Source organism: Watersipora subatra, chromosome 1 (genome assembly GCF_963576615.1).
Source record: "Watersipora subatra chromosome 1, tzWatSuba1.1, whole genome shotgun sequence".
NCBI classification, from domain to species: domain Eukaryota; kingdom Metazoa; phylum Bryozoa; class Gymnolaemata; order Cheilostomatida; family Watersiporidae; genus Watersipora; species Watersipora subatra.
The window spans coordinates 41,764,251-41,782,599 of record NC_088708.1 but is presented as its reverse complement, the minus strand read 5'-3'; the positions used below and the strand labels follow the sequence as shown (position 1 = coordinate 41,782,599).

At 34.7% G+C, this 18,349-nt stretch overlaps 1 protein-coding gene across 1 annotated transcript; it reads left to right on the top strand.

Moving 5' to 3' along the window:
• Positions 1–9,269: 9,269 nt before the first annotated feature.
• On the top strand, positions 9,270–17,394 carry LOC137398577 (alpha-L-fucosidase-like). Its single transcript, XM_068084738.1, has 7 exons — positions 9,270–9,644; positions 10,943–11,180; positions 11,305–11,438; positions 12,926–13,012; positions 13,754–13,897; positions 16,571–16,741; positions 16,829–17,394. Exons 1-7 carry the CDS (start codon positions 9,286–9,288, stop codon positions 17,094–17,096), a joined length of 1,401 nt encoding a protein of 466 aa, XP_067940839.1. The 5' UTR covers positions 9,270–9,285; the 3' UTR covers positions 17,097–17,394.
• Positions 17,395–18,349: the final 955 nt, after the last annotated feature.

The following is an 18,349-nucleotide window of genomic DNA, read 5'->3' as shown; positions in this document are numbered from 1 at the left end:
TATTTGAAGTTGAATTTCACTAGAATTCGTGTCATGAAAGACGTGACCGCCGCATAAATCAAGAATGGATTTTCAAGCTTAAAATTTGGTGTCAAATTTTTGATTTGACACCGAATTTCGATTTACTCACCAGAATTTACGATAGCTGCTATGATGTAATTATGCTATGAGCGACCAATGTAATCGTTGATAGCCACGATGCGATGAAGTTTCAACATATTGAACTTTGACACCGATGAATGCAACTGTTAACATTTTGATTGGCTGTTTGTTGAGGGCAGCAGATTCAATTTCAACAGTTGTGAAGATCAATCTCATTCACCAAGCATGGCAAAAAACTATGATCATGAGAATTAAGCATTAGTTATGTCAAAGATAACAAAAAGGACTTGCGACATGAGAAATGCAAATTCATAATTTCTAATGGTTGTTAGTTTGCGGTTACTGACAAATAATCGCTTGTAGTGTGTAGACCTTATCAGCTAATTACACCAGCTAAACACCTTATAGCTAATCATTGCGGTCCATTACACAGCTAAACTTTGATTTGAACAATAATGTCCAGGGGCCTTTAGAGGTGAGCTTTTTCAAGCTACGCGATTAGCAATCTAACATAATGCAGTTGACAGGATTTCAACCTCTAAGACAAACCATACAAAGAAGGGGTCAAAAAGAGCAATGTTAAAGGCTGACTTGCAACGAAATTAACATTACAGTTATTTGGTATCAAAATGTTCACCATGTCTTACTCTGCTGTGCTGAAGGTGCAAAATACGTGAAAATGTGATTACAAGCTCTTAAAAGCTAAAAAACGAACAGTTAATCGCAGCTATCACGAGAACTCCATAGGTTGGAATCCCTTTATTTCGATGCCGTACTCAACTCGACGTAGTTATTGCTTTGACACGTGATGTTATCACGTGAAATGAAAGACTCAATATAAAACGTCTCGTAGCAGTAGTTTATGACAAACACTTCGGGTTCTACCGGAAAGCCCTTATCAAATATTGACGCTCGCTACTTTACAGTTTCGTTTCATCTTGGTCTAATCATCTAGTTGTAATCTGATCATGTGACCCATACTTCTTGCCAAATGGCGCGAACAATTTCTGTAGCATTTTTCGACTATCACAGGTGACCAACAGGCTCCTCATGTTTATCAGAGGATGATATGCACTCCTTCGAGCTGAGGTTGAGAAATTAAACAAATTCTTAGGGTAGATTTTAAGATATCAGTGTTCAAAGTGACAGCATTACAATGGAAAGAGATTCTTTTTCTGTGATGGCTGCGATAAACTGTTCGTTTTTGAGCTTTTAAGAGCTTGTAATCACATTTTCACATATTTTGCACCTACAACACAGCAGAGTAAGACGTGGTAAATTTTTTGATACCAAAACACTGTAACGTGAACTTTGTTGCAAGTCAACCTTTAAAAGACAAGCCAAGCAGATCCTGATAGAGGCAAAAACACTGAACAGAAGAGAGCAAGGATACCGGGTAGACCCCAATAAGGAGAGGTCAGGCACATCATGGTGGATTATAATAAACGAATCTTTACTCAAAAGTTGTGAAAAACAACAAAGAAAAAGTGAACAATGTTGCTTGAGCTCTAACGGAGTAAAACCTAAAGCAAAGAGATCTGCCTGTAAAACTAGCAACTCTGTGGTAACGAAGGGTTAAGGTGGGGCAGCAGCCAGTAGCAAAAAGGATAAATTCATTCCTTTTTAGCATGTAATTAAACTTTGTGTCATTGAGTATAATTGATGAGAAGCTAGCAGACATCAACAGGAGTCAATGGAATGATGACGAGCAGGCCAAAGAAGCCAGACAGCCTCTATGAGTGACCAAAAAATGTTCACGAAATTTAATATGTTGTTATTATGCCCTTTTTCATGTGCCTGGCACGAGTATCATTATTGCAAATCTATTGAAAGCTTCTTCCTGAAATAAAATAGTTAAGGAAGAGGAACCTGAAAAGTTTTCTATTGTTGAACCACAGTGAGTGAGAGAACAGAAAGAGCAGAGAGGACTGAATAAGGAGTAGAAAAAAAAGCGAGCTGAGAAATAATAAAGCTTAGAACAGAGAAATAATTAGAAACGTCGGGGAACAAGAAAAGCTTGCGCAGATAGCAGATCTGAAGGAGAATTCTGAAATATTTTAGAGTAGCAGAAATATTTGTGATATAAGTATTTCAAAATATTCAACTGCATTGCATTATCGTTGCATGTAATTTTTGAGAGAAAAAGCACAATAGTTGGGGTACCACCATCGGCAGCAACTTTTACTAGGTATTGACCTGAAGATGGCAATCTATATGTACGTCACAGTTTTGCATTTTGGAATTTCCCTACATTAAGCGATATTCAGGATATATACCTGACAGTGAGAGACATAAAAGATTTTCTGATGAATTTTTGATTGCTGCAGAAAGACAGAAGCTTCAGCTTGAAAAGCAACATTCTTCTAGGGAGAAAGTGCTAGTTCTATTACAAAAAATAGGGAAGCCAAGACAGGGTTTCCTTAATGCAGTAAGCATTCCCGTGAAGCAAGCATTTTGAGCTACTTTCAAACTTGCAAAAGAGCATTATGACAGGAAAAAGTATTTCTATAAAAATACTAAAATATATTTCAGTTTCTTGGCTTGCTGTGAAAGAGGAGCTAGACAGTTCTGTTCCGTCAGAGTCGACCAACTGAGCTGAAATGTTGATTTTGGGGAGGTAGGCGATACGGGGCCAGTTTGCAATTGCACTCGCAATCAATGGAATTAGTAATTCAGCATGGAAGAAAGGTGATTGCTAAGGCTGATGCGAGATAGAAGTATTGCTCCAAAGTGCTTAAAGCATGAACTACTGTTAAATGAGCGCTTAAAATTTTTTAAGTAATATCATGTTGAAGGTTTAGGAAGTTTACAAAAGGAATTGCAAAATATTATATAAGCTACAAAGAACATAATAGGGATGATTACAATAACCACAGGGGTGGTTATAAAAGCTATAGCAAATCCTTTCATTGAAAACCTTCAACTATTGCAGTTGTGAGCCTCCCTCATTGGGAGCCTCCGTCATTGAGAGGCTCAAAAGTTCAATGACCACATGATTATGAAAAAAAACATGGTAGAAATCTTCTATCACAATTCTCTTTTTTACTGTAGAAGTAAAACCAGCAATAAAGATATTTGGTTTGTAAAGTATTTAGTGGATTTGGGCATCACAATATTCATCCCTAATGCCCTCTTAGAGCATCTTGAAAAAACTAGCAGTCACTTTCATAGCAGTAAACAGTAGAAAAAAGGGAAGGAAAGTTCTGCAAATTGCAGTGACAAGGTAAAATTATTTTCTTATGACCTTGTTGAACAGAAAATGAAACCAAAAGTGAGCTTTGTTGAAATCTCTTTGTGTGAATAGTAAAAATGCTGAGTTTTGTTTAGATGGTCGCAGGTGACACTATTAAATTATTAACATTACTAGTCATTGAGACTGCCAACTGAGAAAGTTAAAGCTGCTTTTACAGATACATGCAATAATAAATCACCTGGGTTGGGTACCGCACAGCTTAAAATATTAGCGGATACTAATGTCACCATGAGAATTAGTATCCTGAATGAAAGCTTTTTCTGAATGATCCTGAGCATCCAGAATCCTGCTTTGCGTTGATTAGAATACCAATCTGGGCTTCAGAGAAGATGAGTTGCCTGTTTGGCTTGACTAATTGTTGTTATCACTTGTTGCCAGAATTGTGGTCGACCGTCCTTCAAAAGTTGAAACAGTAGCAATTAGTCATAAGTCATTGGTCTTGGCTGAAGAATAACGGTTGCAGGGTTTGACAGCTTTGATGCAAAGAGAGAGTGAGCCTGCAAACTTTTTGTGCTTTTCGATGCCATGCTATTGACTTTGGGACCTAACAAGAAGAATGATATATGGTAATGGAAGAAATCAAAATCGTTAAAAGCGTAGAGGATTGAACAGTCTCCAGACCAACAAATGGAGAAAGTTTGGGACACCTTGGGGAAGAGGAGCTGGAAAAATTTAAAACCTCTAATGCCTGAGAAAGGACACATGTCCAACATCTTGCGCACTAAATGAGAAGCTCGAGCCATTAGAATCTCAAACAAGATGGAGAAAATTAGCTTAGATTTCTTGCCTAGTGTCAGTGAGAAAGAAATCTAAGATTAGTCCAGGGAATTAAGCAAAAATAGGTGGCCCAACTCCAGGAGAGGTATAATATATGAAAATTTCAAAGAGAGTAAAGCAAGTGTCAAGAGCTGTTACGGCTTATAGAGTTCTATAAACCCCATTTTTTAAATTAGCTCAGAAGAATGTGGAAGATGGGATTATCCCACAAGTCTTACTTAAGTACAGGCATAGTAATATAACTGCAGCGAAATTAGGTTGAGGTCAAGAATGAACTGCTAGCTTTCACTATTAGCTTGCTAGTTGAACAGGAAAGATGGGAGATCTGAGCCATCCTGAAATGGCCCATACGGATCACTTAATAATGTGAAAGCAAATGACACTCATATATGATACTGTCTGGGATTTCTTCACACTGCCTCCTTATCCTGCTATTACAAATTGTTTTTATTTGGTTATTTGTTGAGTATTTCATTGTAAAAATAAACTGCAGTCAGACTCCTACTGTGTGTTTTGATATAAAGAAGAGGACACAACTTTGGTATTTATTTTGAAGGTCTCATTAATTCACAACAAGGACTGTTATCATATTAGTTAGGACTGCAGAGTTGTAGAGTTATGGTACATTGTAAGGTACATGTAGTGATGAATTTCAGAGTGCATCAGCTTTTTTATCGAGAATTGTTGTCTCAAGTCACTATGTATAGACTAGTGCATTAGCACTCTCCTGTTATCAACAGTTTGGCTTACTATAATAAGATCCCTAAGAGGTTATCACACCTAGCAATGTCTTACATTAAATAAAATTATATATATATGCTTAAAAATGCATGGCTTTAAAAAAATGCCTAGCATTGGTTTCAAAATAGTGACCATGTTTTTTTAAGAGTTTAACATAAGAGCCTATATTGAATTAACTATAGTATTGGTGAAGCTAATGCTAAATTACGATTCTCTGATATAGAATTTTGGCTACTTAAAATTAACTATACCTATTAAATTAGTATGAAAGTCCTAAACAGCATAATTCTTGATAATTAGCATAATTCTTGTATATAGCTAATGATTTTCAGGCAATAGGTCAGTCTAAGCTTGGCTATCACACAATACACTTTGCTAGTGTGCAACGTTCTACAACAGACATTTGAGATTTTATGCACAAACGATAATGAGACAGACGATGGCAAAGAAAGTATCAGCTGCCATACATGACACAATGATCTATAATAATGATGATAGCAGCTAATAATGTAAAAATAAAGCTTAGTTGGATTTTCATATCGATTATGCCTATTACATACAGTGACTAGAATTTTTTTTCTGCTAGAACAAAATAATTTGCAACAGCTTTAGCAATAAGTAAAAACACTCTTTTAGGGAATAGTGAATTTAATTCGCAACAGATTCACAGATCTTCTGAAAACACACGCATACATGTATACGTAACGCACAGCTGCCACCATAGCCATAGCATTAACAATATAAATTGTCACGGTCTATGGGAGACGGGTCACTAAAACACGCCTACGTTCGCTCCAAGGCTGCTCCCATCTGTAAACAACTGTCACTGTAGCGAATATAGTTACTGCCTTTACAAATAACACCGAGTAAACAACTCCATATCAATAAGATTACTAACATACGCTACATACATGTATGTAAGCTACATGTACATACTGCACTGTACAGTGTACGTACATGATTCAAAGAATGAATAATTCCGTTTAAAACATAAGATGAAAACATTTCTAAACAGCAAACATTTTACAACATTATTGGTAACCATGTTTAAATTAAAACTTTAGTAATAGTAGCCTCAGGGATGGCTAAAAAACTTGTGGATGAAAGTAATGTTTTGAGCAATATAGAAAATTCTCTTGATGTTTTTCTAATAGTTGGTGTTTTTGTTTTATTGTCACTGTGTAAATATTGTGTGAATTTAATTGATTATCTGATAGCCCAATAGGCTACTTGATATTACTTGATTACTTGGAGCTGATAAGTTGCAGAAACTAATTGATCGGTATTGGCTCAGACACTTTAAGCCAAAGTGCTAAGATAAGTTTAAACTCTTAGTTAGTACTAACATTTAGGAGAAGATATTTACTCTGTAATTCTTATACACACACATGCACAAAGTTCTAAAGCAATAAAGATACAACAGTGCAAGATAGTAGAACAGGTGATAAAAATGACACCCTTTTGTAAACAGCTATCTATGCTTTCAAAACAATCAAAAGAGGAAGAGCAGCAACAATCTGTCATTTTTTGCTATGATTTCAATGCTCAGGCTACACTGATTTTTGTTCCCGAAGGAACCGATTTTCTGAATTCATCAGTGGTTATTTGTGGAGTACATTAATAGTATAAGTGGATGGCATCACACTCTTCAGATGATAAAAGCACTGTGTTTCAAAATGACGTAACTACTGATTCTCATCTTGTGATTTGTAATAGCTAATACTAGCAGACACAGTGTTAACATTAGAATCCATATTTCGATTGTACCCTTCTCGACTTTTGGGTTGCCGATAAGATTTACATAAACTTCTTTGCAAGACAATAATCTTTAGCTTTGCTTATTAAACTATAACTCTTTTTTTAGCTCATCCACTCGTAAACTTCAATCAAGTAATAAAAACTGCGGGAATGAAAGTTTTAAGCAAAGAAAATTTAGAGAATTTAGATAAATCACGCAGAAAGTTTTCAAAAACTAACACATATTGCGTCTTCTAGTGTTAGTAAACTATATTCAGCTATCTAGTAGCTGAATAACAAAGCATTCATTCTGTTTAAGAAGCTCAAAATGAATGAAGGATTATCATGGTCTTGCAAATTGCAGACCTGTAACCAAGTTCTGCTGTTGTAAAATGCTCCTAATTAAGTTTAAGAATTATGCTTTGAGCATAATTATTATTATAAATTAAACTGACCGGTTAGGTAAAGAATATCAACATAATTATAATTTATAAATGACTACTTAGCACAAATGATACCATACAACGCAGACGCTCAAAAAATCTTCTACTTTAGGTACATTTGTAGACTTTTGATGACCTATTACATCAAAGGTCGATTAATGCCGTAGTAGTACAGCAGTACTGTCTGGAATGATCAACTGCTTCCCAGTTTAGCTAAATTTGTCAGCGGCACAAGCTCAAAATTATATTATATTATATTTTAAATGAAAAAAGATAAAAGTATAATCAACAACAATTCAGAGACTAAACCATGTGTATTCGGGTTACTAGCGTGCAGCATCCTTAGCATCTTTTTTCTACTATTGTTTATAATATACGTATGAGACATGCTGTCAAACGTCAATGTTTTACCCTGCAGTACACCAATGGCTGCTACATCATATGTAAGAATTACACTGAAGTTAAGTTGGTTGAAACATTCCAAAGAGTATGCCAGAGCATGAATTATAACTGAAGGTCAAAAGGCTAACACTGTAATCACCCCATCATTACTTTACATCTAAAACATAAATAAAGAGTTTTCATTACACTCTTCATCTATGCTTTAGACGTAGAGTATTATTTATTTATTATTTATTATTATTTTTGTTAAATAAATAAAAATATTATTCATATTTCTTGTTTCCAAGTAGCATTCAACTCATCTACGCTTGACTTTCCCATGGAAAACATCTGAATCCTAAGTATCACGTGGTATACATGTATATGAGGTATTCTTAGTTTTTTCAAGTTAGCAGCCAATCCATCAGCTTGTATGCACATTAAGGTATCATGTTAGCTGTTAGCAAGAACGGCTTAAAAATTGCAGAGCTCAGAGGTTTTTTAGAAATGAAGCAGCATCATTTGGAAAACACACACGTAGCAATGATATAGTAGTTACAAATGAGTCGACCAATAAGGCATCAATCCAAAACAATCTAATCCTCTTTCAGGGTTTAGAGAAGTAGTTTGGTCAGCTCTGCATGTTTTTTTCTAGACATGCTGTTATATGCCATCCCTAAACACCCACATGTTATATGCCATCCCTATACACCCACATGCTATATGCCATCCCTATACACCCACATGTTATATGCCATCCCTATACACCCACATGTTATATGCCATCCCTATACACCCACATGTTATATGCCATCCCTATACACCCACATGTTATATGCCATCCCTATACACCCACATGTTATATGCCATCCCTATACACCCACATGTTATATGTCATCCCTATACACCCACATGTTATATGCCATCCCTATACACCCACATGTTATATGCCATCCCTATACACTCACGTTATATGCCATCCCTATACACCCACATGTTATATGCCATCCCTATACACCCACATGCTTGAGATTGATGAATGATGAGTCTGTTTTCTACTATGTTTATAGGTGCCCGTAATTATTTGTGTTATATGTTAATACGATGTTAATTAACTATGTTATAATTAAAAACATCTCAAAGATAACATTGATCTTGAACTATTCAGCCATAATTTCATACATAGCAGAGAGCATACTATTCAGTTAATAACGTGTACAAAAACTGATCTTGCAAACTCTATCAGAGCGGAAATTTCTTCTCTCATACTACAGTCTCAAGTTGTACTCTACATTATAAAAGGCTATACTGCCAGAAGAGGGAGAAAGAGGAGATATAAGGATTTAAAGGTGAAATGTCAAATTCCAACTCACGACTTCTTGCTAATTAACATGAAGGCTTCTATTGAAGTTTATTATGAGTAGCATGTATTGCATACATTTTATGACTATGTATTATTATATCAGTTCATGTTTGCACCAGCCATTGACCTACTGACAGCTCGTATATTATAGTATTTTTATTTTTGTGCCACAGATCAATCAATATGGTCAATCTGTACCAGGTAGTACCTGCTTAGTATTTGTACATTTATGCGAGTTATCTGCCCATGTCAACCAGTTTTTTATGTAGCCTCAAATAATTAAAATTTGTAAATTTTTTGTAAAATTTACAAAAACAAATTTTTATTTTTTATAATTTTTTGCATAAAAATAGTTTTTTGCAAGCAAATTATTTTAGTGTAAATAAAATAAAAATAACTATGAACATGTATATATGATCCTTAAGAGTACTCCCAAAATTCCGGATAGGGCGTTTTCGAGTGTCTTATGCAACCTTGTAGTAGGCGCAATGAAAAACTTTTGCACCACGATTAATTTATGTTTTCTTCTCACGGTAAATTTGTTTGTGCACACATACGCAACTTATCAACCTACATGGGAGTCGTTAGACGCTAGACCATTACCCGCCTGGTATGATGAAGCTAAAATCGGAATTTTTATTCATTGGGGCGTTTTTTCAGTACCAAGCTTTGGTTCTGAATGGTTTTGGGAGTCGTGGCAAGTTTCAGAAGCCAACTCTTCTTACAGACAGTTTATGAAGAAAAACTACAAACCTGGGTTCCAATACGCTGACTTCGCTTCAGAATTCACTGCAGAGCTATATGATCCTGATCATTGGGCCGACCTGTTTAATAAATCGGGAGCTAAGTATGTATTTATTTGCTTAGCATTTTAGGATCAAATTATTGAACTTTGAGGCATTTCAATTGTGCCACAGTGGTTATAGTGAGTTTCAATGTTGGGAAGTTCTTTGAATCTAGTTTATAGTTGTGTCCCTTGGACGTAGCCACTCATTTGATGTTACATTTCACATTATGATAAAAATAATTCACCTGACAATCCTTTGTAAAATAATCAGTAACAAGTATTTTATATGTTTGAGTACTAGAAAAGCATGAATACACTCACAGGTTTGCAGCACTTCTAGAACTGGGGCATCAAAGGTTTCAGGGATCTAGGTGACAAGACCTTTCGATTTAACATATTTCTTAATATAGAGAAAATATGTTATGAAGCAAGGTTTTACTGGCTAAGAATTATATTTTTTTGGCAAAGAATTTATGCAATTTACAGTTAAACCCATATGTAAGTAATAAGCTATGACAAATGTCAAAAGCATCTACATGTATAATCATTTAGCCAGCAGCTCTTATTTTTTGAGCACTACTGTTGCCTAGTGTGACGTAGGCCTGGTTCACGCGAGTATGGGTTATTTAAGACACTCGCTGAGAAGCGCAGCGTTTGTTATGATATACTGATAGACACCAAAACTGTTATTGTACCAAACAAAAATCTCTTAGGCTTTGGTGTATGCTGGCATTACACCGATGCAAATTATTTCAACATTGACCTTTGTACTGATTAGTAAAACATTGACCTTTGTACTGATTAGTAAAAACATTGATGGCTACTAGCTGACTATAACAAGATATAATAATTATGACCGCTACAAACAAGGCAGATGAATATCAGTAGAGAAAAACTGGTGAACTGAGCTGACATTTTATTACTCCCAACTTCGTATGCTCATACATTGCATGCAATAGACACTTGTGGTATGCCATCTGTTATAATCTCTGATTTGATGTTATCAATAAGATTATGAGAATGTATTTAAGATTGTTGTCTACATAAACAATAATAATATCCCTCAGTTAACAACGTTTCTGATATCAAGGAATTTAAATGAAATAAACAGGATAATTTATTCAAAAAAGTTACAAAATACCTCATTGTAGGCCTAACAAAAACTCGCTTGCGTGGTACTTACTGGGTTACATTATAAAAAGCTATGCATTGCAGACTTAATACATGCAATGTAATAGGCAAATTCATAGCACTGCTTTTCTCCTTGAGTTTCAACATTTATTTGGCATTATATACATTATATATATACATTATAAACATTATATACTACGATTTAAAGATGCAAGTTTCTACTGTAGATATGTTGTATTGACAAGCAAGCACCACGAAGGTTTCTGCAATTGGGCGACCAACGTCTCCTTCAGCTGGAATTCTGTCGCAGTTGGTCCTCACAGAGATCTTGTAGGTGATTTGGCAACTTCCATTCGAAACAGAACTAATATTACGTTTGGTCTGTACCACTCGCTATATGAGTGGTATAATCAGCTCTACCTCGAAGATAAAGCCAACAAGTTTCAGACGCGTTACTTCTCTCAGGTTTGTTGAGGTCTTGCTTAATTCTCTAAACTTTGCCATAGATGTTGAATCAATCCTTCTGTTTCTATTCTAGTCAGATATAAAGCTCAAAGAAAGCTTATAATCTTGAAGGTTTTTGATTTAGGGTAAGACAATTCCAGAACTGTATGAGCTGGTGAATACTTATAAACCAGAGGTTATATGGTCCGATGGAGAATGGGAGGCTTCTGATGATTACTGGGGTTCTAAAGAATTCCTTACATGGCTTTACAATGAAAGGTAACATTAAAGATCAGCAACTCACTTGTAATTTTTGTAGTATCAAAAAGTTATTGGGAGGCTCTGTTACTTTAGGCATCCCATATGCTGCATTCATAAATAAATTTACCTTTTTTAGAACTCTTTATTCTCAACTGCATGTCTTCAGAATGTAGGAACTATTATTAGTTTAATTTTCCACAGAGAAAAAAAGACTTGAGTTATAAATATTTGTGTCCAGTTTGGGTCTTATTGTCTAGTTCACACTGGACAGCCGTCAAATTACACGGTAATCTATGAGAAGTTATTTTTGTATATCTTTATAACAAGGTTTTCACAGACTTGTTTAGTCTTTGCTTTACAATAAGCTCAGCACATCAGTTCGTAGGAGTAAAAGTCATCAGAGATCAATCATTTTTATTCCTAATCAGAACTTGTATTAACATTGCATACCACTGCCACATTGTTTGATACGCCATTAGATTAGATTTACTATCAAAGAGATTCTTTTAGTAGATTGCTGATCTTTTTATGAATATTAACACGTTAGACACACTTCTTTGCAAATAACACTTTTGTTTTTACTTTTTGTATCCTGTTGAGTTTTAGTAAATATAAAATATAGTTAAACCTGCACAGACAAAGGTAAATTGTTCCCAGAGTTGCTTCTTACGTTAAAACCATAGATATAGTAAAGTATAAGGTTTATTATATATATGGTTAAAACCATCATATGTTGATGCATAAGTTCCTATAAGAACACACTAATGCACTTAATTTGTTTCACTAGTCAACATCCTATGATAGCTCATTAATAAATACAGTAGGTAATTAATTAAATGTACTATTATGGTGTATATACATGTAGGGTATATTATACAATTATATCAAAGAAAATGCATTATGTGAGACTATGTACAACAAGTAAGTATTGAAGATTAAATTGTATGTAAAAACCTAAGAAACATACGTAATACCAATAAGGAAAAAAGTTTTTATTTGTACTTTCAGATTAGAGGCAGGTAAGTGGAAGTGTTGACTTGGAGTAGGCATTGCGTAGGTTTGTAGCTAGAGGTAATAAATAAATTTCCCCTAACATAAACTAGGTAAAGTTCAAACTAACTTCCTTCATATATTCTATTTTTTATTCTATATTTTTTCTTTTTTAACGCCAGCCTCTTTTCTTTCACTTATGAGACTTCAATGTTTAAAAAACCTTGAACATTTTATGTCAGAAAATATTTTGGATGTAGAAGTACATATTTGCTGGATATTTTTATCATATTTTGGAAAATTTGTTAATCGAGATAAATAAAGGTAGGAAAATATTAATTGCTAAAATACTAGTAGATTTTATAGAAACTTCATTGCGTCAGTTGTGAACTTAGATGCTGTTCAGGAAAGCACAAATCTCAACAACGAAAAGCATTGACAGGTAGAAAACAGTCTACAGTACATGTTTAAAGTGAGAGCCAGGTTCATTGGCTAATATCAATATTCTGTTGCAGCCCGGTCAAGGACACTGTGGTGGTGAATGATAGGTGGGGTATGGGCGACTCGTGCCATCATGGAGGATACTACACCTGCCAGGACAGGTGACCTCTAGTCATCTTTATAAGTCTTATTTTTATAGGCTTTTCGATGAATGACTAGGATTTTAGTTGTAGCGAGTCGTAGAAATTTGTGGACGTGTCTAGCCATTTTTGTGTTAAGTGACAACATCTAGTTGTATTAGTCATTGCATTGTACCAGTCTGTCACCTTTCATATTTTTTATGTCCTAAACAATAATAACGATGGTGACTTCTCAAGTCTTGTAATAAAAGATGAGTAAAATCTGCTAGAATTGAAACCTGGGTATATTGAATTGGAAACACCCGGATCAGGGGCCGACAATTTGCACTCTGGTAACTGGGTCCTTCTCTCAGTGATTATTTAATTTGATTGCCTTACGAGTCCACTCTAATGATTCAGTAGCAATAATCAAACAATAGGGCCACCGGTGAGATCCCATAACTTCTACTATTGTCACCAACACTATAAACTTATAAATGTTATATGTGTATAAGTCATAACAGTATTATTGATGGGTCTACCATAGCAGCTTGTGGACCTTGTGTATTCATTTAAGTGATGAAATAATAAGCTACCAATCTATAAAACTCGGAGTTTCTTTTCCATATCCTAACTTACTGTCAGCTCAAGTCCATCCAGTAAGTCTGTAGATTTGTTCTAAACTCACCAATCCTCACCGAGCAGCACTTTCAGTGCCCATCGCTATAATGAGTATAATCCTGGTTCCATAACGTTGCCACGAGTTATTCATTTTTATTGCAGGTATAACCCTGGTGTACTTCAGCCACACAAGTGGGAAAATGCGATGACTATTGACAAAGGATCCTGGGGCTACAGGAGAAATGTTGACATAACAAGTTATCTGACGATGCCAGAACTTCTCAAGACTATGGCACAGACTATCAGGTGCTGTATCGAAATCTAGAGCTTGCATACACCTATGCTCTTGTTTCCGTAGCTGCATTCTACATAGAGGTTTAGCCTAGTACACTACTGGCAATATGGGCGGCTGTCATACCAGGTCAAATGGCTGCTTAGCTTAAATAGAATCAAAGCATTCATTTTTCAGTTTCCCACTTACACAGGTGTTTATTACATGGTGTAGTAATATTTAGCATAGTTCTACAGTAACTCTTACAAAGTTACTGTAGTCATCCTGCTGTAGTATTGAAATAAAGCTGTTTGCAGACTGCGCTGAAGGCATGGTTTTAAGCACAGGATCAGAGATGTTCAGCATTAGTTAGCATTTATTCCTATGGAACCAGCTAACCCCTGTGATAACTCTATGTACATGCATTAACTCATAGACAAAAGGCAAATAAATTTATTGCTTCAAATTTGTTTTTGTGAGGATTTGAATATAACTACAAAAGTTTCACTCTTCAAACTTTGCTGATTACATGACCTTTGCTGATATGTTTGGCGTTTGATGTGACACATTTTTTTATCCATGCACCATTTGGCATTGCACCTTTTAGTAGTTGTTGAGAGTATTTTTGTTGTACATTTAACTTGTTTGGTCTTCTGCGATTTCAATGCTAAGCGTTGGTTTTATATGAATGGTCCCGTTAACAAATCATTTTACTGTGTTTGCACTTTCTCAGAATGTTGGCAGCAGTTGTGCCCCAACAGAGTGTTTGTATTGACAGCTATTACAGACATAGTCAGTCGCACATTATTCGGTTCATGCCAGTTATTCTCTCTGTATTTTCTAACAAGTCTTTGTTAAATAGTTGATTGTTTTTGGACCAAAAAGTTTGCAATCTTGTGTAATAGTTATTGAACTATAAGTAGAACAAGTTGCAGTAGGCTCTCATAAATATGATTTCCATATGTTGATAGGCATATAGCATTTTATATACCTACTTTATGTGGTATATAGCATTGTATATACCTACCTTATGTGGCACATAGCATTGTATGTACCTACTTTATGTGGCATACAGCATTGTATATACCTACTTTATGTGGCATATAGCATTTTATATACCTACTTTATGTGGCATATAGCATTTTATATACCTACTTTATGTGGTATATAGCATTGTATATACCTACTTCATGTGGTGTGTAGCATTTTATATACCTACTTTATGTGGTATATAGCATTGTATATACCTACTTTATGTGGCATATATCATTGTATATACCTACTTTATGTGGCATATAGTATTTTATATACCTACTTTATGTGGTATATAGCATTTTATATACCTACTTTATGTGGCATATAGCATTGCATATACCTACTTTATGTGGCATATAGCATTTTATATACCTACTTTATGTGGCAAATAGCATTTTATATACCTACTATATGTGGCATATAGCATTGTATATACCTACTTTATATGGCATATAGCATTTTATATACCTACTTTATGTGGTATATAGCATTGTATATACCTACTTTATGTGGCATATATCATTGTATATACCTACTTTATGTGGCATATAGCATTGTGTATACCTACTTCATGTGGTATATAGCATTGTATTTACCTACTTTATGTGGCATATAGCATTTTATATACCTACTTTATGTGGCATATAGCATTTTATATACCTACTTTATGTGGCATATACATGTAGCATTGTATATACCTATTTTATATGGCATATAGCATTGTATATACCTACTTTATATGGCATATATCATTGTATATACCTACTTCATATGGCATATAGCACTTTATATACCTACTTTATATGGCATATAGCACTTTATATACCTACTTTATATGGCATATAGCATTTTATATACCTACTTTATGTGGTATATAGCATTGTATTTACCTACTCCATGTGGTATATAGCATATTGTATATACATACTTTATGTGGTACATAGCATTGTATTTACCCACTTTATATGGCATATAGCATATTGTATACCTACTTTATGTGGCATATAGCATATACAATAGCATAGAGATTTATTCTCTTTAGTTTTTGCTAACAAATCACGGATATTAAACATTTTCAATATGGCTCTGAAGCTTTTTATAGCGTATACATGATTATATTTTTAAACCCTAGTCTTAATAGCATAACGCACAATGGCAGATGGATTCATAGAGTTATCAATAGAGCCGGTAGAGACAAGCTTCTGTCTTAGGATGTGCTTGTGAGAAACTGGAGTTAGCAGCTCTTGATAAATTATGAGTTAGGATCATAAAGAACTAACAATTAGGCTAATTTATATTCACGAGAACAAACATGTTGAAGAGTCATATTCTCTTCATGGTTTTTCAATCACAAGATATTAGCCGCTGTTATAGTTTGGTGAGAGGTAAAATCTGCTTTATTATTATTAAATCTCATACTATAATAATGCATGTTGTTGTTTATATTTTGTCACAGGCAAAAAACACTCTTTGTTGTGATGCTGAGGTTTTCTCTGTTTGAATCAGACGAAATATTTTGTCGAGTTACATTGAACCATTATAAGAGGCCTTTCTTGCCCAGAGTAAGTGAATAGGAACAACATTAGTTTTCTGTTTTCATAGAAACCATGACAACACTTAACACTTTTATTAATTTTATTGCATTTGATTAATATATACAAGCATTTAAATAGTTGTGGAGGAAACATCCTCATCAATGTTGGACCAACACATGATGGCAGGATAATTCCAATATTTGAGGAGAGACTCCTTCAACTCGGCGCCTGGCTAAATGTGAACGGAGAAGCAGTATATTCTAGCAAGCCCTGGATCTATCAGAATGATACAATAACTCCTGACATCTGGTACCGAAATTTATTCTTCCATGCTAAACATTACAATTTCTGCTCAGTGTTGGCTCAAGTATAATAGTCTCTTTTCTCGATTAACAGGTACACTCAGAAGAAATCTCTTTCGTCACTGTCAGGATTCAGCGTTTATGCTTTTATTTTCAACTGGCCGAAAAACAACACACTTATGTTAGGAGCTCCCGTTGCTACCAGCAATACCAGAGTGTCCATGCTGGGGTACACCGAACACCAACTGTCGGCTACTCCTGGAGAACAGTCTCTAGAAGTTACCCTCCCTAGTTTCCAACCAAACAACCTTCCATGTGAGAATGCCTGGGTTCTTAAGTTTGACAACTTGAATAATAGCTAGCAAACTTTACAGAGGTGAGCTAGTTTTGTTACTAAACCAGCTTCATTTTAAAGCAAAACAAATTATTTTTAATAGGTTGTTAAATGGCATTCTATTTGGAAATCATAAAAAATTGCATAAAATTAGTTATGTTTATTCTAGACTCAATTTTTAAATATATTTATTGGTGGTATTTTTGTTTAAATGTCATTTTAAAACCAAAATGGTAACGCATTCCATGACAAAGGATAAACACATCACTATCTTTTATTCTATCTTTTTATAAATATAGAACCATTGATCAAATTATCAACAAGAATTTACTTTTGGCAGAAACAGATGTTGTATGCGCTTCATGCTGTTCGGATTTGATTTTTTAACATTCAGAACGGATGTTTTATGCAAACGATTTAATCTAATAGAATGTAGCATTGCACTTTACCAAAAAACCAGTAAATAAAATACATGTAGATAATTTATGGCTTTTCCAGTATGGATGTGAAACACCAGTCAGTTAAAACCACAATGCCTAAACTGTTAACACGCACGAAAACTAGACACAGCAGTTCAATCAAATAATTAAATTATGCCCTAAAATTTCAACATGATCCAATTGATCAAATTACTCAAAATGGAATATTGACAACACAAAAGACAACCCTGTAGATAAAGATACAGTGGTTAAAAATTCGTTGACGGCAATCAGAAAGACGGACCCTAAATGTTAGTATGCATCTACTCTTCAGATGGATCATCCGCAGTTTCATTAGACTCATTTAAATTAGTTGTGATTTAGTAGTGTTTATTTATCAGTACATAACGTTTGGAAAAACATTGATCATAGATAAAAAAGTAGCGTGGTTGTTGCTCTTATGTCACAGTTATTTAACCACATGACAGAAAGTCTTTTTTCCTGGTTCAGTTTCATTGGTGGGTATTACTAGCACCAACTTGCTCTCATCCAAAGCTATTGACTGGAAGGAAATACTACATTGGACATACCATAGTATGTAATGTTGTCTCGGTATGTTTATTTGCTAGACGGTTTCTAAAAGAATTTTTCTAATGAATTTCATTATTATAGGATTATGTTGTACGCATGAAATCGTTATTCTAAAGACCACAAATGTTATCTACTACCTTCTCATAACTTGATATAAAGAGAACTATGTATAAGCCACCCATTGGTTATCACAACTCATCATTTCAGTAGAATGTATGGCAGTGACTCAAATAGTCACAGATGTTGCTGCAATTGGTGCATTTTTTCTCTG

Excerpts from the sequence above, each read along its gene's own strand:
- LOC137398577 (XM_068084738.1), top strand. The coding sequence starts at position 9,286 with ATGAAAAACTTTTGCACCACGATTAATTTATGTTTTCTTCTCACGGTA. Across the intron at positions 13,013-13,753 it reads TACTACACCTGCCAGGACAG|GTATAACCCTGGTGTACTTC; the intron begins GTGACCTCTAGT and ends TTTTTATTGCAG. Across the intron at positions 16,742-16,828 it reads ACAATAACTCCTGACATCTG|GTACACTCAGAAGAAATCTC; the intron begins GTACCGAAATTT and ends CTCGATTAACAG.